The 26,043-nt window shown below is 34.2% G+C and overlaps 3 protein-coding genes across 4 annotated transcripts; 2 read left to right on the top strand and 1 right to left on the bottom strand.

Annotated features, from left to right (window-relative positions):
• Positions 1 to 755: 755 nt before the first annotated feature.
• On the top strand, positions 756 to 4,629 carry LOC111060055. 2 transcript variants are annotated; one of them, XM_022347693.2, is made up of 2 exons: positions 756 to 964; positions 3,777 to 4,629. In XM_022347693.2, the coding sequence occupies exons 1-2, from the start codon at positions 820 to 822 to the stop codon at positions 4,487 to 4,489; spliced, it is 858 nt and encodes a 285-aa protein (XP_022203385.2). In that variant the 5' UTR covers positions 756 to 819; the 3' UTR covers positions 4,490 to 4,629. The 2 variants fall into 2 exon arrangements, with proteins under 2 accessions (XP_022203385.2, XP_022203386.2); XM_022347694.2 differs by having other exon boundaries at positions 761 to 939.
• Positions 4,630 to 6,380: 1,751 nt separating this feature from the next.
• On the top strand, positions 6,381 to 9,443 carry LOC120350818 (palmitoyltransferase ZDHHC15B-like). The gene has a single exon (XM_039425702.1). It carries the CDS (start codon positions 6,381 to 6,383, stop codon positions 7,317 to 7,319), a length of 939 nt encoding a protein of 312 aa, XP_039281636.1. The 3' UTR covers positions 7,320 to 9,443.
• On the bottom strand, positions 8,241 to 24,644 carry LOC111060050 (serine/threonine-protein phosphatase 5). The gene is made up of 11 exons (XM_022347689.2): positions 24,387 to 24,644; positions 23,389 to 23,630; positions 18,821 to 18,968; positions 17,885 to 18,006; positions 16,199 to 16,363; positions 14,660 to 14,765; positions 14,460 to 14,602; positions 13,678 to 13,765; positions 12,413 to 12,632; positions 11,196 to 11,277; positions 8,241 to 10,442 (listed from the first exon to the last, which is right to left on the bottom strand). The coding sequence occupies exons 1-11, from the start codon at positions 24,475 to 24,477 to the stop codon at positions 10,383 to 10,385; spliced, it is 1,467 nt and encodes a 488-aa protein (XP_022203381.2). The 5' UTR covers positions 24,478 to 24,644; the 3' UTR covers positions 8,241 to 10,382.
• Positions 24,645 to 26,043: the final 1,399 nt, after the last annotated feature.

Below are 26,043 nucleotides of genomic sequence, written 5' to 3'. Positions count from 1 at the left end.
TAAACATTTTTAACTGAACATAACATTTATCGGAGTTTACACCATTATTTTGTGACAATAATTGTTTGGTTGTGATACCATTTTACTATTATTTCTTTTGTTTATCCCTGCACTTCTCAAGCTATTAAAATGTTTTTAGTATTGTCGTACTTATCAATCACAATTATCTTGAAAAAACTACCAAAAGAAATTCTGTTACGCCTAGCATAAAAAGCTCTATTAAAATATTTGAATAATTTTATTTTATAGAGTATTATTATTACCGCATGATTGAATAATTACAAACAAAGACATATAACGCTAGGAAGGTAAAATGTACAAAAAAATTACCAATTAAAAAATAACTTTATTGATCATATTTTATTGGTTCTCTAAGAGGGCTACTGGTACTGTGATGTTCTAACGATATTAATTTTGTTATTTGGGGTGCTGTATTCATTATTGTAACAGTATGTATTGTTTAGTATGTATACTCAAGTCCCTGGTTGAAGAAAAATATTGATCAAGTGTCAAACCATATTTAAATAAGAAATATTTTGGTGAATACCTATTTCTGTGAATATTAAATTCATTATTGAATAATATTCTATAGTTGACCATGATCACAACCAGTACACACTACACACGGTGTGACTGTTTTACTACTACCGTTGCAAACCGGTTGCGTGCGCAACTGTTTTGACCCTGGCAATGTGCTGAAGTGGGGGGAGGCGCAAACGACGCAACTGGTTTTTTACGATCTCAAAACTCAAAACAGTCTGAAATCAGTTGCGTTACAAACTTCAGTTGTATAAGACTACTGGATGTATAGTTTTCAAAATGAATGATCAAGAATTTAACATTAAATTCGTTGGAGAAGTAAAGAGGCATGAAGTTCTGTACAACTACAAACTTCCGGGATATTCAACGAAATTTGTGACGGAAAAAGCATGGAAAGAGGTATCTGCTAAATTGGGTTTGCCAGGTGAACAATATTAGCCTTTATATTTTATTTAATTTATTATATAGGCTACCTTACTTTTACTTTAGACTTTGTCTCACTTTGAAAAATATATGGAAAAAAGTTAGTTTTCAAGAGTTATTCAAAGTGAAACCAAATGTTAACATTTGAAAATGAATAACTACATTAAAAACAAATAAAATCCACATCAAAAATCACAAATTATTTATTGAAAAATATTTCAGTTTCTGCTGCCTAAAAATCGTTTGTAGCGTCGAGGCAGCTACAGAATCAGCAAAAAATTAATATTGAAAACTTATTAATTTTAAGCAAGGTGAATAATATATGTTTTATTAGGTAGAATACAAATGATACCGTATTAATCATATTCTGAATTTTATTTGCATCATATCCTGCATAACAATATTTTTATACGGTATACTGGGACAAATTCACCCCAAGTTTTAACCAAAAAATTACCTTGTTGTATTTAACTAGTAACAGAACCCTATCCAGTTCTACTATGGATATACCAATTGAAATATAATAAAAAGACAAAAATAAAGTCTTTCAGAAATAAGTTTTCTAATACGAAGTTTTCAGACAACAAAATCACAAGATGAAGCAAGTAGTTAGGTTTTATGTCGATAATTCAAGTAATATATCGAGATTCGACGAGATATCGATTGTAGAACCTCGATAATGATCCGGGCTACGGATATCAATGTTAAACATCGATTTCGGATAACAGAGTTCGAAGATAAACTGATTTGAATCTTTTTCCGCAAGGTGGGACAGTCACCCCGGGGTAGACAAAGTCACCCCGGTCAATACCTACTATTACTTCAGGCCCCACAACTAATTAATGACGTCATAACATGTAGATTGATTCTTCCTAGATCGTAGTAGTTTCTACTAGCTTATCAATGTAACTTTTGTTACTGTATCGATTTTTATTGGATGGAATACTATCTAAATTTCAAATTAAAGACACTTGTATTTTAATAAATAGAAATTTTATTGAAATAAAAACACTTTATTCCACAAATGCAATAATTTATCCATATTTTCAGATTGATAGACATAGGCCTACTCGATTCAGTGATAGAGCTATTGATAAATTCATCTCAACCAAAAATACTTAATAATAGCCTGTATCAGAGTCGAAGGAGAGGTAAATCAAAGATAAACCAAATTTCCTAACTCTTTTTTAGGAAAGAGGCTCCCACAAACTTGATCACAATTGATCTGTAGTACAAAGAAACCCATCAGGAGATGTTTTTCAGTTAGGTAAAACCTTTAATATTATGATGTTATGGGCAGTTTCAACACTTTGCATTTACTTTTTAATTTATTAATTCAAAAGTTCTTTCACACACTTTATTCACACTGTTCTTTCACACTCTAATTACACTGTTATTTCACACTTCAATTAAATTTTCCACTCACACTTTATTTACACTGTTCTTCTACACTTCATGTAAACCGTTGTTTTGTAGAATTGAAGCTCTTTCTTCTTATCGCTCGTATCCATTTTCGTTTCAAAGTATCATCTTTCGAAAAAGTAAAAAAACCGTTTTAAACTTTAAAACCGTACGGAAACTTTTGGAATCTTGTTATAATTCCCGCAACAATTAGGTACACAGCAGTATCCCAATGATTTAAAACCCCAAATTCATTATTACTTTTCACAAACAAATATTAGAAGAATGATAAACAAACCATATTCATTGAAATGGAACACCGTGAAAATTGAATTTGTAATTCCAATTTTGTTGATTACCATATCAGATGTAATAACAAGCAACAGCGCCCTTATTTCGCTTGCTTACCGCCAGTAGATCATCGATGATCTACATGTGATGACGTCATAGTTTATTAGAGATCAGTTGTGGGGCCTGAAGTAATAGTAGGTATTGCCCCGGTCGACGGTACTTATATCTCAAAAACTATGGACATTACTTTTCAACAAAATTAAAGATTATGAAATTTCATTTACCAACTTTTCCTATATCTCTTAAAAGTTTTCGAGAAATCCGCTCTTCAAGGTGTGACATTTTTGAAAAAATAACGTCTGCCTCCATTTTTTTGCTCTTCTTGACCTTATAACATAGAGCATTTGATTTTTTTCCAATTCGATGTATAATTTACGCATTTCGCTGAAACTGTTGCAGCAGTTTCAGTCATTTTAAGTGCGATATATTCAGTTTTGCAACAATTTAATAGATCAATATTGACAAAGGAATTTAGAGGGAATATTTGGAACAAGATTTTTGACTTTGTAGTATGGGAATGGGATTGTTCTTATCATCATCATACCATAATGGTGGAGGTGGAGGAATATTATCAACTTGAAGTTAATTGAGCTTGATCTGAAAATCCCTCGATCACAGTACGGTATGTTAAGCTCAGCTTAACTTTGCTCATTATTTTAAAGAACGCATCAGCATTACAAGACAGTGGAGTGAAAGTTCTTAAAATTAAGTTTCAGATCCTGTTTGCGGAAACTTTTCAATTCTTATGTGATAACCATAGAGACCTAATGCAATTTGGAAGGTTCCACAGCAGCTCAAAACAATCTGCAATAAATGCTTCAATTTAAATGGTGTAGGATTAGGCATGTAATGTCCTTGAGGATGTTCCAGATAGTTTCTGAAGTGAGCTCTCACCTCTGGCAGAATATCAGTGAATTTCCTTAAATGTTTCACCAGTAACCAAAGACCTGCAAGCACTTCGACAAAGACTGAAAAAATAACAGAATTATTGATTTATCAATAAGTTCTTGCTAATGGTATTCTTTTCTTCCTTTGGTTGAGTTTTATTCTTTGTGTTTCAGTGCAAGAATGCAAGGAAAAATGGAGAAATTTAAGGACAGTATTTATAAGAAGAATGAAACCTTCGCCTAGAGGTTATTTAGGAGGGAAGAAAAAGGCTTATTATTTGGAAAATGCAATGCAGTTTTGTGTGCCATTCATAAAGTCAGTGATTCCTCCCGCAAAGGAAAATTTGCCTTCACCATCCTGCACAACGCAGCCGTCAACTGATGATAATGAAGGTTCTGAGTTGGACGATGAATCTGCAAATGCCTCACAGAATTATCCATCAATAGCTCCCTCAATTTTAGATTATCCACCTCAGCAACAAACTGAAAACCCTCCTGAAAGTTTGTCATCGAAGAGTGCCGGTACTTCTCAAATCCAGAAGAAAACGAACAGAAGCTCAGCATCTGTAGCTGATCAATCAGTTGCTGACTACTGGTACTCTAAAACCAAAAAGGCTAAGATGATATCAAATGCCGAGGCAACAGATACTAGCAATCAGAAGATTGATAGACAGCAAGGTATTAAAATGTTTCTGCTCAGCTTAATACCTGAATTGGAGGAATTGAGTGATTCGCAAATCAAGCTGTTCAAACGACAGGTTTTGAGGGTGATTGATGACATTTCGGCCTTGGACCACCATCAGCAGCCATGGTCTTCATCAGCTCTTACGGTACTCGCATCCCCAACTATCTCCGAATCAGGCGACTCACATTTCCAGTGTACTTAATCAAATGAACAGTGCATATGTTTATGAGGCATTAATTCTAATATGTAAATATGTTTTTCTTGATTTCATTTGGTTTCTATCTATTGATCATTATATTACCTTGTTACTAGAATTTCTAGACAATACAGATGAGTTGTTACCTCAGTCATCATTATTGCTTCCTGTGCACACACACACACTCCTGTAAACATATTCCTCCTCATAGGTGCGTTCCATCTTCAAGGGAGGACCAACTGGCCTTGTAAGTTCCAAAAAGGTGTCTAGTCATTATGTGAAAAGTTTGAATTTTCTATCCGACTGTGACAGCTCTGTAGTTGCTACAAATAGTCTAGCATTCACATTATTCCTTGAACATATTCCCTCATAGGTATGTTCATCTTCAAGGAAGAACCAATCGGTCTTGTAAGTTCCAAAAAGGAGTCTTGTGATTCTGTAGATTTAAATTTCCTATCTGGCTGTAAAAGCTCTCTAGCGGCTAAAAATGAACTAGCATTTACATTCTTGCGCAAATGAGGATGAGCTCAATTCACTCTTTGAACCCTTCGCCGTCTTTGATATTGATAATAGTCAGCATGTCTTCTTTGTCTGGGTCTAACAACAACACGTAGGTAATGCACTAATTGCAAAATATTGATTAGGAAAAGATGTGTGTTATAATAATAAAACGAACGCACACAACAACACACAAAGGGAGAAAAAATAAGCAGAGAGACGGACGTTTGTGTTGCAACATTCTGACACCTGATGGGGAGGGATTTTTCCTCCATCTACTGTAACTGCATACATCTTTTCTCATCACGATCAAATTGTTAATCTTCAAATTAAATGCGCGATTAGAGTGGATCAGTTTGAATCAATGAAATTGAATAACATCGTGTCAGTCTTTTTACTTTCTTGCCCTATTACCATAGGTAAGGAAATTATTGCTTTCCGAAAAAAATTAACGTACCCCAAATTCTAAATCTCTATACGCTTCAAGGTCCCCTGAGTCCAAAAAATTGGTTATTGGTCTGTATGTGTGTGTGTGTATGAGTGTGTATGTGTATGAGTGTCTGTGTACACGATATCTCATCTCCCAATTACGGAATGACTTGAAATTTGGAACTTAAAGACCTTACAATATAAGGATCCGACACGAACAATTTCGATCAAATGCAATTCAATATGGCGGCTAAAATAACGAAAATGTTGTCAAAAAAAGTTTTTTTGCTATTTTCTCGAAAACGGCTTCAACAATTTTGATCAAATTTATACCTTAGATTGTCATTGAAAAGCTCTAACAACTGCCACAAGTCCCATATCTGTAAAAATTTCAGGAGCTCCTATGCAAAGTTTGATTTTAGATTCCCAATTATCAGGCTTCAGATACAATTCAAACAAAAAATTTCAAGTGGAAAAGATTGGGCATGAATATCTCTACAAAATGTTCAGTAACATTTTCATCTAAAATTAAAAATAAACTCGAAATTCGAGAAAATGTGATTATTCAATTGCAAACTGTTGATTTTATTAAATCATTTACTTTGAAGAGATAGCAGACCTCGTGTGTCTCCAGCGTTATTTTCCTGTCACCAGCTGGCTCAGATCTTTGACTAGTAGACTAGAGATGCGCGCGAACACTAGCGTCAGGTGATAATTTTCAAAACGGCAAATAAAATTGTGTGAGTTTACAAAGAACAGCTGATTATAATACCTCATGAATTTAATGTTTTAGAATAACTGCAATCATGTAAAATCCAACCTATAATTTACAAATATAAACAGTACGGTATGTAACAAAGTGAGAAAAGATAACCATATTTTTTAATTTAAAGAGTGTAAAAAATGTGATTTAAATTATACTATTCAATGAACGAAAAGCAACAAACTGGTACCAATCTGGTATTTTTTGATGTCAATACTTTCATGGCTACCAGTATTACTAATTTTGAGCTATTTGCTTATTTCGTACATTGCGTACGTTTTTATATACTGTCCATCTTCTTCAACGACAATAGGGGAATGTATAATCAACCTCTTAATTTTCAATGTGTGCTTCATAATGATGATGTGGTCCTTTCTGCAAACAGTGTTCACTGCTCCCGGAGAAATTCCAAGTGAATTCTGGCTAAACTCATACGATCTGCAACGTGTTACAAGGTCTCAATCTCAACAAAGTAGAAGTATGTTGCTCGAAAATATAGCTCGCAATAGAAAGCTGTCTTTGGCTACTATACAGTACGACGGCTCAGGCCTAATACGATATTGTGCCGAGTGCTATGTGATAAAACCGGATCGCGCGCACCATTGTGCCAGGTGCGGAGTTTGTGTCCCAAAAATGGATCACCATTGTCCTTGGACCAACAACTGTATTTCATTTACTAATTACAAGTTTTTCATTCTTTTCCTTTCTTACTTAAATTTGTTCTTTATACTCTTCCTATCAACATCATTTACTTTCCTTTACCACATATCAAAATTAATGACGCTGGAACTGCAAAGCAAAAATGATTCACTGCATGTAATCCAAAGAGTAGGTCTAGGGAACTTAATTTTCCTGATAATTTACGTTATAAATTCATCCGTAGCTGTGGTAACCATAATTTTTATGGTTTATCACTACAGTTTGACTCTGAACAATATGACAACTATAGAAGCATTGCGTCCACCCGTTTTTGTGAGTGAAGATATCGAAGGATATGATTTGGGAAAGTGCGAAAATTTTGAAGAAGTTTTTGGAAACAATATACTGTTATGGTTTGTTCCAATACAAACGAGTTATGGCGATGGAATAAAGTTCTCAATCAGATCACAAAATCTACTTGATCAAGAGCAATATTGGTACAGCTAATAAACGATGTGCTAAAAAATGTATTTTATTCTATATAAATTTAAAAAAATTTATAAGAAAATTATAATTTAAAAATGGAAAAACTATTTTAGAAGAAATTTATAAAATAATGCCTTAGAAGTTGCTTTCTTCAAGATGGAACAAAAAAGTCTTATTTGTGTTTAAAAGAACACTTATAAAAGAGAAACCATACACAATACATTTTTTAGATAAAATGTATCTATTTAATAGGTTGTAATGATTTGGAAACTATTTTACAGTTAAAAAGGCAAAAATCACTTATAATTTCAACGCTCAACATTAACAAAAGTAAAAGGTGTTACAAAATTTAAAGAGCTTTGGCTTACCAAAATGATAGGAATAATCAAAGTAAGCATTATAAAATATTTATGTCTAGGCAATGACCAAGTTACACTAAAACTAAGATTTTAATGAAAATTGTTAATTGAGTTGAATTTCTTCAAGCCATTGTATGAGAAAGTTACTCAAATAACATAGAATGAAATGGATGGTTTCCATTCACTCAATTTTTTGATTGGAGGTTTGCATCATTTTTTATATAATCCAGAAATACCGGTTTCTATAACATTTTATAAACCTTTAGTATGCATCTTTTGACTTTTTTCAACTGGGGTATCTCTAATCACTATTCTACAACAACAAAAAAGAATGCAATAAAGAACTAAATAATTCAATCAGAACTCAAGTAGCAACAGTTGATTGAGATCTTTTTAAACGTGTTAATGCAAATTTCCCAAGAATACAGGAACTTGCATAGAAGGAAATGTATACTACATATTTTATTATATAATGTTTGAGCAACATTCTCATTGGTGTTAGCATTCATCAGCTTCTTGATGCTACATTCTATATACCGTGGGTGATTGAAATTATTGAGAAGCAAGGAGAAATAAATGCAAATTTTATGACAGTACAACTCAATTTACTTTCTTCTGTGCAAAGGTAGCAAATCCGCACAAAATATTCTGATAATTAAATTAATGGACAGCTGAAAATTCTTATTGGAATCACTTACGTATTAATATCAATAGGCCACTCTCAATTACATCAGTCAAGGCATGTCTTTTCTTCAAATAAGTTTGCCAGTATTGGAGGATCACTTGCATCGACAATAGCCTACAATAAACCTTAGAATATCCCATCATTGGATTATTGTCAATGAACATGTCAGTAGTGCAGCCTATTATGCTCGATAATGCGATTATGTCAGAAAAACAATATAACAATTACAAGAAAAATTTAATGAAAACTATATCTCTAACCAAAAATGAATCATGATATAAATTATTAGGGAAAATGAATAAAAGTATGTTAATACCTTTTAATAATAAAATTATGCCGGTTCAATATGGCTCAAAATTTCTTCTTTTTATAGTAGCCTTCTGCGCAACATTGAAAAAATTAATTATTAGACATTGAAAAGCTTCAGTGCATAATAATCTCTCAAGAGCATCTCAAGAATTAAGATAAATACAAATATTTTAAATAATTTCCATCAAATAGTAAAGATTCTCTGCTAAAAATAAATTTGTAAAGCTGAAAGGAACTGAGACTCAGGCCTACATTAGGTGAGCGGTGATACTATTCATTGATACAAGTTAATTGAAAATTGAGCTTTTTAGTTAGTTTCAAGTAACTGTATTACGACTTGGAAAAAAATCTGATCGGTGATTTCCATAACAAAATGGTAGGTTCTGCCTTGAAATTTTAATATTTCATCATCTTTTCAATAAATAGATTGGTATTTAAAATGTTGAACATAGTTAAAATTTGGCTATTAACAGAGTAAAAATGCTCATAGTCAAGAGCCACAATATTGATCTTAGAGCTCATCGTATTTTCACAAGTTAGACAATAAATACTTCAGATGAATAATTATATAACTTAGAAACTTAGCTAGATTAATTAATACGATTTTTAGCAAAAAGTTACATAAATCAACAAATTAAAATTTGTTTATCTTATTGATAATCTAATTGCAAAAATATAATTCTATCAAATTGATGAATTCATCAATGTAGTTCATAAACGTTTTTCAAAGCTATACGATTTCCACAAACCGATGCGAATCGTATGACAGCGAAACATTTCAAAATTGAAAGAGAAAAAAGACGTTAGCGATCAACATCTTCATGTACTAGTTTAGGAGATTGAAAATCAAAATACACCCCATTTAAACATTGATGTTATCCAATATTAAAGTTCTGATTTAAAATATTACTCAGCCAAAAAATACAGTAAAAAAGCACTTTGAATCATGTATCTATGTTTATGTATGAATGAGTCATCTATGGTGAACATACTTTTAGTTTGTGAGTTGTGAGACATTTAGAAAAATTCATGGTTCTACGATGTCCTATACTTTGTAAACACCTTCAAATTGAAATGCAATTTTTAATATGTGGGTACAATTATATTGAACTATACTATTAAAAAATAATAATTAAATAAAACACAACGAGTATGTTGTCTAAAGAAGAAAAATTTGTCGAATTAAAGTATTAGAACGAATAAAAATTGACATTATCCAAAAATGTTGAACGGTGCTAGTATTATAAACACAAAATAGATATGCGTTTTGCTCACAAGCGTTCAAGTGAGTCAATCATTGCCAATTGATTATTCAAGATAAAACTATAAAAATAGCAAGATACAAATTAACTGAATTTTGATTACAGTATTCATAGAATTACAAAATGGTCAATTCTTCAACAATAATATATAAAATATAGATTTTAAAACAATTTTGCAATTTTATGAGGTATGATATTAACCTTGTAGAAGTTCAACACTTTCAACAATACCCTTCTCAGCCAATTGAATCAGAGTTTTATCTAAACTGGTTTCAACAGAAAAGCACCAGATAAAATATATTTGTGACTGTTATTTCAATAGACGTAGCACGATACCAAATCCGAATGAAATAGCTCTAGAATCAACAAACTATTATTGGTAACACTTGAACGTGCATTTCACTGATCACAATTCTCGCATCGAAGGATACTTACAAATAAATGTGTGCTAACTCATGGCTAACTGTTCTTACATTAATGAGCTGAAAAACTGACTAGCGTAGGTCATCGGTTTTACATCAGGGTGTGGCTGAAACCAGACAAATAACATTGATAGAGCGAGTAACGAAAATAAAACATATTTTAAATCTATGAAGAGATGAATAAGGAAGTGGACCAAGCAAGCACACGACTAAGACCCTTATTAAGTATGGATTTTAGGTCTATAAGACCCCTATCTTGTGTTATGGGTCTCTATTAATAATAAAGCCACCGAGTAGCGTCAATTGAGATTGGCCAGCCAATTAAAAACACAGTTCTTCAGGTGGTACTAAGTACCACCTGAACTCATTCAATAACCATGGTACTCATTCAATAACCATCATGAATCGGTTTGGTCTCTCCTGAAATCGCTGATTGGGGTCACACTGAGTTTCTGTATGTTAAGCCTCTAGTAGGTACTACCATACAAATAACCAATTAGCGTCTGAACACCAAGAAAATAATCCTAACTAATTGTTGCTGGGTCTCTGGTTGCACACACTTGGAGCAACTCAAGGAAATTGTTGGACAACGCTGACTAAACACTGTCATCGCTGTCTATTATTTTTAGACATTTGAATTTTTTTTAAACATTTAATAATTGTTATCTGACATTTTTGGATGGATATTGTAAGCTGTTTTGGATGCTTTGTTTTTTGGTCAATAACAATTATTTGATTTGAAACACTGCATGAACTCAATATTATTGTGCCACTTTACTAAAGATGGAATATCAATAATAATAATCACTTCAGTAGGAATATAAGTAGGTAAGAATGAATAAATGTAAATAGTTACTTACCACAGCACTGTACATAGTGAACTTCGGTTTCATATCTTTGCCATTCAATGTTATGAAAGCTCCTTTGTTACCCATTTGATCACTGAAAGAAAAGCAAAAAATAAAAGTGAATTGACCTTTCACGCCAATAATTGAAGTTTTGAACTGAAGTTTGCTCCTTTTGCAAGAATTGATGATCATCTGTTCAAACTCCACTCATTTTTATAAATTCAAGACAATATTATTATAATCGTATCGGTAATAATGATATCGACTGGCTCAGGTCTGGTGTCAGAGTTTTCAGGTCACACCTGATCAAATTTCAGAGCCTCTGACATGACCTAACTATGTTTTTAGGCAGCCCGGACCGACGCCTTAACGTGTCCATCCGAAACACGAGAATAGCCCGAGAAAAATATCTTGCCCGGGTCAGGATTCGAACACGGGCCTCTGAATTATAAAGCCAGCATCCCATCCACTTGACTATGGCGAGTCCTGTACCGGTGATTACATATTTTTACATTGCTTATCATGTTAGAATTATCAATACTATTCAGTTCATATTTTGGTAGATTAACTGAATATTCAACTGTATCATTTTATTGTAATTTAGAGCATAAGCCATCATACATTTTAATCTTCATAAACAAAAAATAGTCCAGTCTAATAACACTATTGTATACTCTGAAAAATATCCATTTTGAACCGGCCGGCCAATACAAGTTCAAAGATCAGTCTGTTAATAAATATAATAATAATACACTAATGAGAAACTGCTTAAATATTTGCTTTTGGCAGAAGAGATAAAGGACATGTGAAAGCAAGAGAGAGTGACTATAGTGCCTTGGATAATGTCAGCTACAGGTGGTGTTATACCAAGGGAACTGCTAGAAAGGTTGCACAGTTTGAGGCTGTCTGTATGGGTGCAAAATTTAATGCAGAAAGAAGTAATACCCTGCACAACATCGCTGGTAAGAAGTTTCCTCAATATACCAAAATAGAGCAAGGGGTAATTTTACTAAATAAGCCAATGACACCTTATCCTCGTAAGTGGAGATATAATGATAATTATAATTATAATAATAATAATGATAATAATAATAATGATAATAATAATAATGATAATAATAATAATGATAATATTTGCTTTAAATGACCAATAGTCATTTTGGTAAATAAGGAAAGTGTAGATAAAAAGAATATATAAAAATGCTAATATTTGTTTGAAGTGTACTGACCAATAGTTGGGCGCCGAGAAGACAGTGATGCACTTGCCGTTGTGAGCCACCTCGTAGCCGTCATCTTTGACTTCGTGACTCCTGACAATGTAGTCGAGTTTGTTGAGTTGGCAGAACTTTTCGGTGACGTCAGGGCCAAACTGCACTCCCACGCCTCGCTTGCTCTGTGCTCTGTCCTTGTCTGGCATCGGGTCCGACCACAGCAGCTCGCACATTAGGCCTTAACAATCACATTCAACATGCTCAAACGTTCGTCCCAATTTTCATAAAATCACAAGCTTTTATAACTATTTTCTCTATAGATTCACTGGAAATTCATTAATCCAGTCAATAATGAAAAAGGGGTGTGCTTGAAATATATATATACTAATTTCTGATTGCTCATTGAAGATAGATAGCTCCGAATGATTTCATTTCATTCGAAATTCTATAATCTCAAAAAAGGCGAGTGTGAATTTTTGTCCGATGACTGGATTTGGCGGAAATAGCTGAGAATCGGAAAATGAACAAAAATACGAGGTTTTTGAGTCATTCTGAATTCAGCACAAAGTTTTCATGGAAAAATTGGTTTTGGACATCTCTTATGTAACGTATTCAAACAATATATAGGGAAATCAGAACTACAATATATATTACAAGCACCAATATATTATTATAATATAGTGACTGGACTATATTGCCACTTTCACATCACGCATTAGCAACTAAGATGGACCTACTCCATAGCTACTTGTACAGAAGTCAAAATGTCAACATTAGAAATTCATAATTTTTCAAAGCCTACATCCTACTATAATAATTATTATTATGTATAATTCACAAACAATATCTGTTGCATGACTTGATTCGTTTTTAGAAACAAAATTCTACAGTTTGTAGATTTTGAAACACAGATACTGCATGATGGGAAAATGAATGCACAAAAATCAAAAGTAACGTTATCGATATACTGTACTATATACTTAACGTATAAGATAATAATACAGAATCAGGATGGGCTGCCTAGAGATCTATAGCAGCACTATCAGATTCAATAACAATCTTTCATTGTCTGATATCTATTGGCATTATATAGATAGAAAATATATGAAAAAGAGTACCAATATGTCTTTAGTAAGGATCAATAGTTTTCGATGATTGATTTTATTAACCTACAAACTATATAGCTGTGAATCGGAAACAGAACAACTATTCCACTGAGTCAATGAAAAGAGGGCTAATTTAACAGAGTGCAACTCAACACAAGTATTTTTGGAAATAATTACCGTCTTCGGGAGGCTGTCTGTTTCTGTCAATTTCTCTCAAGGCATCTAAGGTTACATCGTCTTTGGAAAAGAGGCCGCCATGCATCACCTACCAACAATGTTGAAAAATTATCATTTAAAAATTCAAGAGAAAGATATCAACTTGAATTATGTTCCACGTAAAACCAGTTCCATAAGTAGTACAATTTTCCAAGTTTCAAGTGGAATAAAAATAAATTTATTTCTAGAAACAGTTTTTCTCAATTTAAAGCTGAATTTAGAAACCTGTCGACTTGGAAGTCTGGTGTGGAGAACATTGAAGATTATAAAGAAGTGAGCCTGTACCCTTTATTGTGGGTTTATAATATGTAGAAAAACTACTAATTTTGGGTTGTACCAACATTTATTCAAATCATCATACTTCCAATGCCTAGTGTATACATTAAGTTGGTGAACTCAAACTTAAGGTTGACCCCGGTTGATGCGACGAAGATGATCTATTCCAATTAAGTCATAGAATATTCAATTTGATTGAACGGGCTGTGTTTAGATCTGTTCCAAGTTGGTTATCATAATTTTATTTAAATTCTTGAATTGAAAGTGAAGTAAAAGCGATGAAACTCAGGTTTGGCTCAAATAAATTATGTGGAACTGACAATATCGTTTTTATTTCACCTTTATGTGGAGAAATCGCACAATATCTTTGTTCATAGTGTAAATTATATTAAAAATGAATTAGCGTTTGAGTAAATGGATGATGAGTATTGAAAGTGTGTGCTTTACTCAAAATGTCAACGACATACCAGAACTCGCTGATTGATGCAGTGCGCTAATGGAAGCCAGTTGAACACTTCAGTGAATAGATTCGACATTTGACTGGAGAACTTCTCTTTCACTTCTCCTTCAAAGCCGTACATCTGATTCATTGTTTGACTCTCATGATTACCTAGTAAAACTTGAATCGATAAATAATAAATAATTGATCAATGAATTTGAAACTCACCTCTAGACATGAAAAAGTGGTTTGGATACAGCAACTTGAACCCAAATAATGTAAAAATACATTCTACTGAAAAAGATCCTCTATCCACAAAATCACCATTGAAAAGCTATGATAGTTGAGGAAAATTTTAGCAATTTTTTACTATAAAATAGTGCAATAAAAATGGAACATGAAATTATGACAATTGATAACTATCACAATATAAGAAATTGTATTATAATTCGAAATACGATACTCTAGAAATAAAGTAAATGAAGTGTTCAAGAGAGTTACGTAAGAAATGTAGAATAACATCTTGTAAATAAATTATTCAAAATGTATAGGTAGATTTAATTATAGAAATCTAGCCTGAAATAAATGAATGAAATCTGTATCATTAATTTATACATTTTTATAGATACAATATAATTCTTAATAGCTCATCATCTTATTAATATTTCTGTATTTCAAATAAATAAATAAATATATATATATATATATAAATATGTATATGTTTATGTATGTATATATATGTATAATATGTATATATATGTTATGTAATATGTATATGTTTAATATATATATATATATTCTAATAATGTTCAATTGTTTCTATTCTCTACACTACTGGTTGAACAGTGGAAAGAAGAAGATATTTAAATAAGAAAAATCTGGTGTGGCGCACTCACACAACTTTCCTTGCCATTATGAAAATTGATCACCTACTGTTCCCGCGCATCTCAAGTCTACTATTCAAAAATTTGAGCCAGCTGGTGACAGGGCAATAACGCTGGAGACACACATGAGGTCTGCTATCTCTTCATAGTGAATGATTTAATAGAATCAACAATAATTTGCAATTGAATAATTATATTTTCTCGAATTTGAAGCTTATTTTCAATTTTAGGTAAAAATGTTACTGAACATCAATTGTAGAGATTTTCATGCTCAATCTACTCCACTTGATTTTTTTCGTTTCAATTGTATCGGAAGCCTGATAATTGGGAATCTATCTGCATTGATGGGGCGAAGCTCCTGAAATTTTTACAGATATGGGACTTGGGTCAGTTGATAGAGCTTATCGATGACTATTTTAGGTATGAATTTGATCAAAATCGTTGGAGCCGTTTCCGAGAAAATCACGAAAAACCCTGTTTTTGACAACATTCTCGCCATTTTAGCCGCCATCTCGAATTGCATTTGATCGAAATTGTTCGTGTCGGATCCTTATAGTGAAAGGACCTTAAGTTCCAAATTTCAAGTCATTCCGTTAATTGGGAGATGAGATATCGTGTACACAGACGCGCGCGCGCGCGCGCGCACACACACACACACACACACACACACACACACACCACACACACACACACACACACACACACACACACACACACACACCACACACACACACACACAGACCAATACCAAAAAACCAGTTTTTTGGACTCAGGGGACTCAGGGGACCTATGGTAATAGGGCAAGGAAAGTAAAAAGTTATATAGCTATCGAATTGGAAAGTATATCATACATCTAATAATATCAGATCGTTGAAAAGGATACATATGGATTTGTTTCTGAAGGCAACCCGTTGAGTTCAAATATATTTAGGAGGTCATAAAACTGACCATGAATGTCTCCACAAATTGTGAATTTTTCATCATCTGGTACCTTAATATCTACTAGTGATGGTTGAGACATCAAATATTGCTTCACGTCCAACAGCATCTGCAAAATAAATGAGCAAGCACATATTACTGTTTGAATAACTCAACTATACAACAAATTTATAAAAATATAAATTAATTATACAGAAGAAAAATTGACGTCAACAAACAATGAGCTTTGTAAATGATCAATACCAAGAAAATAGATTTTCCTACAGATACCTTGAAAGTGACCATTTCTGCACTGATTGCAGGCTGCAAAGAATCACTTTTCCGCTCTAGTGCGCAAAGTATTACTTTGCGTACTCCAGATTTTCAGCATGACAACGCAAAATAGTTAGTAGGTTATATGGAGCAACAGTGTAGGAAAATAAAAATTAAGTTGGTAACGATGTCTGTGGTTAGATAAGAATCATCAATGGCTATATGGCTACATATTTATGATAAAATCCCAATCTAGAAATCCAAAACAATAATAATGTTTATCTAAATCATAATTAAATAATAACTTCTCATCATTTAATAATAAATAATGTTTCTTTTCTATTGACAGTAATAATTATTTCAACTCCAAGCAATGAGAATGTAGCAAACACACATTATGAAATTCGAATTTTCAGGTTAAATAATTACCGTTCAAAATCCATGTCAATAAAATTAATAAAATAACATTCGAATATACTACAATAAAATATTTCTGTTGTCTATGTTATTTTATAAAATATTTTATAAAATATTTATAATTTTTTTAGTTTACTTATTGTATTTTCGGTAATTCTAGTTAACCATAAGTCTAAATATCTGAATACTGTTTTTAGCTGAATGAAACGAAGTTATATAGGTACGATTCTTCCCGCTAGGTCGCGCGCTTGTCGGTTCAGCCATCCCAATGAGCTGTTGGCGTGTATTTTGAATGCGATTTTTTTGTTCTATCTGTATTTTTTCTGATTCTTGAATGAATAAAAATGAGAACTTTGGCTGAGAATTTTCAACTACAATTGGATTATTACTTTTTAAATAATATAAGGTTGTTATTAATATCAGCATCACACACACAAGCATTTGATGGATTTCAGCCATCATTTTACCCATAATTACCCACTTTTTTTTTTACCCACTTTTCATATTCAATGGTAACTGTAGGAAAACTTTAATGTGAAATACGTGCGCAAAGTTCCTCTGCTGCACTCAAGAAACCATTCCGCCCTCGCCTGTTTCTTTCGGTGCAGCAAACTGTCACTTTGCGCACTAGTTGCACAAATAACTATTTCCAGTTGAAGACTCTATTATACAGCTAGTTTTTACCATTTAAGATGGGATAGTATTGGTTAATGAGTGCCATTATTTTTATTATTGTAGCATCGTAACAGCCAATAGGTGATTGGAAATAGACGAATACGAATTTAGTTTGAGTTATAATGAAAATATTAGTAGAATTAATAAAGCACAATATTTATAACCAATAAGTTAATAAGATTAATTAAATGAAGTGACTAAGTAACTAAATCTATGAATAAAGATAGTTATTTGAATTACATTACCGGTACGTTATTAGAAAACCAGACCTGAAAATGTAACCCACCTGATAAGCAAACCTTCTATGAAGTTTTCCTTGTTCTTTGAATGTACTTATCAGATCTTTCATGAACTTTTCAGTCACTTTTCCATTTTCTAACGCAGGGCCTTTATAATCATCTTCAATCACTGTAGACACAAATCAAATGAAAAATAAAATAGCCATTTTCATAAGTTTTCATTTAGTCAGTTTAGTCTACACATAAATATTTTCGTTATGTACATTGGAGATAAGAGTGTGATGAGAAAAAAGTATATAAACGTTCCAACAAAAGGTCATATTGAACATATCGCGACAAATGCAGAAATCCTGTCGTATAGTATAACACACTTATATAATTATTTTCAAAATGTAAATTGAACAATGATTTAGTAGGTTCTAGGATGCCTAACAGCAAATCTAAAGCTTATTGTAAATCATAATTATGAATGTAAAATTACGCTTGATAATATATGAATTAAGGGGATTTTGATCTTGGGATACTGGAGACTAACATGTTTTACATATCTCCAAGTTATCAAACGTGAAAGTGTTTTCAAGTGTTTTTTCAACACAATCCATAATATATTAACCTCTACGACAAGGCTCCACTTACAGACTCAGTCAATCCAGATCTCTGGTCATGACTAAGGAGAGGAGTAAGTGATTTCGAAGTTTTTTAATTTTAGCAGAGAGATTCTAAGACAGCATATTTGTGCCCAATATTCAGTTTGTGAAATCTACCAATAGAACGTAGCATTTAAAAGTGTTTTCTTTCAATTATGATGAAAAAGAAAGATTCAAACCAATATTGTGTTTTTAAAAAGGAAAGTTTCAACTTCAAAATATTACAAATTGCTTGAAATGTGATAGCAAGAATTTCCTTCAAGCAAATTATCCTTCATAAAACAGATAAGATAAATAGAAATAATTGCAGAGTGATAATATCAAAAGTATGCTTACCCATTCCTTCAAAATTGATTGTTTCCGCAACTGATTTCTTCAAATCATCGACAGCAATCGCCTTTTCAAACGCTAATTTATTGCATATCTTATTACACTCAGTATACTTGGCTTTTGCGTCTTTATCATTTGGTCTAGCTTTGATTACCTGTCATGAGTGAATAATAATGTATTTTATTAAATTACAGTTAGTAAGATATTAAGAATACTTAGCATGCAATCAATGCCTTAATAATCCAGTTCAAAGTAGCCTGTGTTCCTGACAGACCCGGTGTACTCGAATAACTTGTTCAGTTCGGATTTAGACCTAAGCATTCCACAACTATATTATTAATACAGTATTTTTCCGTTATTAGTGATGATCGAGTGAAGTATTCTTATTTAATTTGGTTTTTTCCACTTTCCTTAATTCTAAATTCCTAGTTTATAAATATTTTGGACTCAAAATTGGACAAAAATCGTGAAGTGTAAACATAACCTATTTTTGGACAATTTCTATCTAAATTTGGGAAAGGAACAGTTTTGGGCTTTAAGCCTAATGTTCCTTTCCCAATTATTCATAGTTGAGAATGATATTGTAACCTATGTATCAATGTATGAATAAATAAACTATGGTAGTGGTAAAGGTTGTTTACTTCAAACTTGGAAGCTTTGAAAAACAATGTATGGTTGCTGGCATCCTATTGGACCCTGAGCCGAGCATTTGACTGCATGTCAGACTCACTGCTCTGTAGAAATTTGAGGTACTATAGTATGGAGGACAAAGGGTTGAATTTGAATGAAAGCTTTCTAAGCAACAGAGCACAGGTTGTGAAAGTGAATAATAACTACCCCAAGAGCTGTAAAGACTGGAGTCCTCAAAAGCTCAGTTTTAGGCATTTGTGGCATGCCTAATTTTATTTCTATTTGTGGCATTTGTGGATGAATGTCGCTGTAACATATCATGTCATTCAGTACTTTACGCTGACGACACAATACTTCCTGTACATCATAATAAGCCCTGGCTCTCAAAAACCCGGTCACAACCCTCTCGAACTTGCTGGTATCCAACTGCTTCACTCCTACAGGTAGTCTGTTGAAGTAGCGAAGAGCTGCACTCCTGTAGCATACACGCGATCTCTAGAGGCGCACCCTGGGTATGTCCAACAGCACACGATGCCTGGTGTTATGGTGATGTACATCAGTCCGAGTCAACAAATTTTGTTGATTCTTGTTGGTATATAATATGAGGCAGAGAAGAAGGAAGTGGCTGACTAGGTACTGTTAGGATACCTAGCCTAACAAAAATGGGTTTGCAATGTGCATGATGTTCGCTTGCAGTTATAATCCTGCAGCTTCAGTAAGTCCACAACCTTGGCTGAATGACCCCACATGAGTAAACCATAGGAAATAAATATGGCAGTGGAAAAGTGCATAATACACCAAGACCAGATATGCCTCTGTCACCTGTCCCCTCAGCTTGAGAAACAGGAAACAGATTCGGGACAGTCTCCTAGTCACCTGTTGGATGTGGCTAGCCCAGAAACCCTACACCCCTCAGTTTCTAATCCAATACAAAGCCCAACAGCTTCACCGGTTCCTGATCTTGAGGCAGACTTCGCTACAAGCTGCAGATGATGTTTTGCGTCTTGCTCTCGTTCAGTTGGAAACGATTGACCTGGAACCATGAAATTGAAGACCGCAGATGCTCCGCTGACATCTCCAACACCTGCTGAAGGTCAATGCCAGATGACAGCAATGATGTATCATCAGCGAAGAGAAGAGTTGAGCCATTGTTGTCCAGGTCATTGATCATTATGATAAACAGGATTGTCCCCAGTATTGAACCCTGAGGTACCCCAAAATGCACAGGAAAAGGACAGGAAGCAGCTCCTCCCAATGACACCACCTGTGTTCTCCCAGTCAGATATGACTCCCAAGATATTTAGAGCAGAGTCAACAACACCATAATAACGAAGCTTTTTGATAAGTATATGGTGGTCAACACAGTCAAAAGTTCTGCTCAAATAAGCAAATAAGTTGCTACTGAATGTGGAAAAGACACAAAGATTGGTCTGTACACTGAGTCACAGTCAGGCCATCAGTGCTCACAGTGTGTCTCTCCTTGGATTCACCATCGATCCACGGCTCACCTGGGAGTGCCATATTGAGGGCATCTGTAAGAGGTTGTCACGAGTCACCTATTTGCTTAGGAAATTGACGCAGTTGGTGAGCAGGCCCTACTTGCTGGTAGTGTACCATGCGCTTTTTCATAGCATCCTGAGCTATGGACTGCTGCTGTGGGGTCATGCTTCTGCATGTGAAGATGTCTTCAAGCTGCAAAAGAGGGCCATCCGCATTATTACCTTTAGTGGTTTTCTGGATCATTGTCGACCTCTCTTCCAATCCACAGGTGTAATGACCATCTACAGTCATTACATTTACTTGTGTGCGAGCAAATCTTGAAGTTTAACACGAAGAGTGACTTCCATGGTCACGACACTAGAAGTCAAGGTCTCATAGATGTGCCATACCGTCGCTTGTCAAAGACCCGTGATGCATTTCCTGCATTTGCCTTGCGGATCTTCAATAGGCTGCAGGGGGATTTGAAGATGTTGAACACACCAGCATTCAACCTGAGACTCAAGTATTGGCTTAGAAGAAATCCGTTCTATTCCATTCAGGATTTTTTTCTTAACGACTTGGTAGGCCTTGTCTGACGTGTACTGCCATCTCGATAGTTGAAAATGTGAAAATTGTGAAAAGTTATATATTTTAAACTCTTGACGCAACCCATCCGGCATTGCTGGTATTGGTGAAGAGGAAGGTAATTCAGGTAATTCAAATCACATAAGGCCAGTGCAAGGGGCTAGCCCAGAAACCCTACACCCCTCAGTTTCTAATCCAATACAAAGCCCAACAGCTTCACCGGTTCCTGATCTTGAGGCAGACTTCGCTACAAGCTGCAGATGATGTTTTGCTTCTTGCTCTCGTTCAGTTGGAAACGATTGACCTGGAACCATGAAGTTGAAGACCGCAGATGCTCCGTTGACATCTCCAACACCTGCTGAAGGTCAATGCCAGATGACAGCAATGATGTATCATCAGCGAAGAGAAGAGTTGAGCCATTGTTGTCCAGGTCATTGATCATTATGATAAACAGGATTGTCCCCAGTATTGAACCCTGAGGTACCCCAAAATGCACAGGAAAAGGACAGGAAGCAGCTCCTCCCAATGACACCACCTGTGTTCTCCCAGTCAGATATGACTCCAAGATATTTAGAGCAGAGTCAACAACACCATAATAACGAAGCTTTTTGATAAGTATATGGTGGTCAACACAGTCAAAAGTTCTGCTCAAATAAGCAAATAAGTTGCTACTGAATGTGGAAAAGACACAAAGATTGGTCTGTACACTGAGTCACAGTCAGGCCATCAGTGCTCACAGTGTGTCTCTCCTTGGATTCACCATCGATCCACGGCTCACCTGGGAGTGCCATATTGAGGGCATCTGTAAGAGGCTGTCACGAGTCACCTACTTGCTTAGGAAGTTGACGCAGTTGGTGAGCAGGCCCTACTTGCTGGTAGTGTACCATGCGCTTTTTCATAGCATCCAGAGCTATGGACTATTGCTGTGGGGTCATGCTTCTGCATGTGAAGATGTCTTCAAGCAGCAAAAGAGGGCCATCCGCATTATTACCTTTAGTGGTTTTCTGGATCATTGTCGACCTCTCTTCCAATCCACAAGTGTAATGACCATCTACAGTCATTACATTTACTTGTGTGCTGTGTATGTGCGAGCAAATCTTGAAGTTTAACACGAAGAGTGACTTCCATGGTCACGACACTAGAAGTCAAGGTCTCATAGATGTGCCATACCGTCGCTTGTCAAAGACCCGTGATGCATTTCCTGCATTGGCCTTGCGGATCTTCAATAGGCTGCCGGGGGATTTGAAGATGTTGAACACACCAGCATTCAACCTGAGACTCAAGTGTTGGCTTAGGAGAAATCCGTTTCATTCCATTCAGGATTTTTTTCTTAACGACTTGGTAGGCCTTGTCTGACGTGTACTGCCATCTCGATAGTTGAAAATGTGATAATTGTGAAAAGTTATATATTTTAAACTCTTGACGCAACCCATCCGGCATTGCTGGTATTGGTGAAGAGGAAGGTAATTCAGGTAATTCAAATCACATAAGGCCAGTGCAAGGGGCTCACCATCCTCGAACACTGAACCAATTCGCTCAGCCACTCGACCATAAAATTGATCACCCGATCAAGAACAATCGTTCTGGAATTGGCCACCTACTTGACAAGATCCATGTAGGCCTATATGTTATTTTAATAAATTTGTATATGTTGATCATAAGTTATATGTTAATAAATAAACCTATTACATTCAGTTGAACCTGTTTGTTGAACCTTTACGTAGATGTCTGGTCTTAATAGTTACATTAGCCTATATTGAATAATAATTTATATTTTATATCCTCACTATATTATTCTACAAATAAGATGTCTATAAAAAATATAAATGAGTGAGCATGACTAGATTATCATAAGAGCATATTGAAAAGTCTCTACTTACTGCTTCAAACGTTTTGAGCGCTTGTTTGAACTTTCCCAATGACATATATGCCATAGCTTTTCTGTAATATCCTTTTACGTAGGATTTATCGAGCTCAATCGCTTTGGATGCATCAGCTAGAGCATAACCAAAGCACTCTACTTTTAAATGAGCTATACTACGGTTCCCATAGTAGACAGCCACTGTTGGATTGGTATTGATTGCTTCTGTATACAACCGTATTGATTCTAAGAAGTCTTGTTCTAAAAGAAAAAAATGTGGAGAAAGTTTAGAAGAGTGAAATTATTGATATGAAATCAATTTACAATAATATTAAAGTTATATTTTGTTTAAAAGTAATATTGCAAATAAGTAAATTCAGAGTTGAGCACCCAAATACCGCATTTTTACTAAAATTTATAATAAAAACTATTTTTAATGAATAAGAGAATTTTTAATTTAAATTATAAACAAAGAGCACAATATTGGGGCTATAAAATGAAGTTTAAGTAGCCTATTAAATGTTATTTACCACACAACAAATTGAAATGGTTTTTAAAACCTAAATGGAAAAAATATTGCACAGTATCATTAAATGTTGTTAACGTTTTGAGAATTTAAAGAAAATTAATCTTAAAATGATTATTTAGAAAGTAGGCTATTATACTTCCTTACAAAATAAATACGGCTGGAATAAATTTTATTTGCATCCCTACCTTAATTTTCAACTTTATAAGACTAAGTTTTATAAATTTTAATCGCTAAAAGCATAATCCTGCAATATGAAATTAAATTGTTCTAAGAGGTAAGTAAAGTTTTTCGGCGTGGTTGTAAAGCATTCAAATTAAATAAGTATTATACGATAGAATAATACTATTCATTGTTCTTGAAGAATCTTTTGAATTGTAATTAAAAATATGAGTTTTATTCCAAGAGAATGACTCACGACTTGAAATATTATAATTATGAGAAGTTAGTCGGTATTCCCCCTCTACAAGATAACCAAAATCCAAACTCACTTTTGAAATGCTCATTTGCCTCTGCCTTCAACTCTTCTGCTTTTTTTGCATCCTCCGCTGAAATAACATTCTGCTCATTATCGAGACTCATTTTTTCTACTGAATTAATAGTTTCAACAAAATTTAACAATAAAAACTCAGAAATACTACCCAAATTAACATAATGCTTTGAAAACAACAATCACGAGATCACGGCACGCTTCTATCCTTCTTTCGCTCATTCGCTGGTGTCATCGCAGCTGTTCAGCTTCTATCCAAACAGTGACGCCAACTACCGATACAATAATTTTTTATTTGAAAATGAAAAAGAGAAATTATTGTTTAAAATTAGCATTTAATCCAGCAGAGGAAAATCTAAATCCTTTCTTAAATAATTCAGAAACTTCTGAATTTTGATATAACATAAATTTCAGAAGAGATTTTCTCAGCGAGTACTATCTCAAAACAACAAGAATTGAAAATTTGAATTGCTTAAATAAGGAATTGATGAGAAATTATTTAATTGAAATGAGAATTTCAGATGTGAATAATAACTTTTTTTAGATTGTTTTTTTTATCATATAAGATTTACATATTGAACTATAAATATAGGATTTTAATATAAGTTGAACAGTTGCTGCTACAACTCAACTTGACATTGGCCCTAATGAACAGGTTTGAGTCTGTGAGAGGATGCACAGAAAAAGAAATCATTCATTTTACTTTGTGGAGGGTGTAATATAGAGGTAGTCAATCGACTCCAGTTTACCTTCAAACTTCTGGCCTGGTAGAGTTAGAGTATGACCTGTAATGTGATGCTGGTATAATGCTGTAATGTGATACCTGTACGGTACATGTGATGCTGATGTCACACACTACAAGACACTTATAGACCTATGACCCTCCTGATCAATGTTTTAATCAATATATCTTGCAATCTGATCTTGCTAATCACCTGAGAATATATGAGAGAGTTCCCTCTTTCAGTTTCCAAGATGGGTGATAAGTCTGGTCCAGCCAAATATAGGTCGAATATTACAATATCACCAATAATTAAAAAAATACTAAAATGATAATAATTACTGAGCAGCTTCTTGAGTTCTGAGAGCAGTGGCCTGTTTGAGTCTCACTTTTTTCACCTCAACAAGGCCTACATTCTATCTTCTTGGATCACACTATCCTTCTGGATAAACTTAAACACCATGGTGTAGATATGAACATCTTCTCAAACTGTTTCTCAGTTCTACCTATGACTAGAGGATTGTAGACAGACTGTACTGGCTAATGGACTGATCTATCTGGGATAAAAGGCATTGATGGAAGAGGAGGAGCTCCACCTATGGATTTGTGCCAGAGCCTTTGCTCCTTCGTTTTCAGTCAATGGTGTGTCATGTGTGAATGGCAGAACTTTTATCTGCTTGAAGTGATAGATTATACTGAGTAGGTACCTTCTTCAATGACAATGTGGCATTAAAGCACTAAGAGTAACTATGTCTGTGAGAGACTAGAGGGTCACTGTCTCTGACTGGTTCAGGGTTCACTGATAACTTTCTTCTTCTTACTGAAGAGAAAACACAATCAATTATATTTAGCTTGAGAAATGTGGATGGATATAATTCTACTACAGTGAAGCAGTTAGAGTTTGCTCTGGACAGGAGACTGACTTGGAGCCAGCACA

The sequence above is a fragment of the Nilaparvata lugens genome, chromosome 4 (genome assembly GCF_014356525.2).
Source record: "Nilaparvata lugens isolate BPH chromosome 4, ASM1435652v1, whole genome shotgun sequence".
NCBI classification, from domain to species: Eukaryota; Metazoa; Arthropoda; class Insecta; order Hemiptera; family Delphacidae; genus Nilaparvata; species Nilaparvata lugens.
The sequence above is the reverse complement of the archived record's forward strand: the minus strand, read 5'-3'. Positions and strand labels throughout refer to the sequence as shown.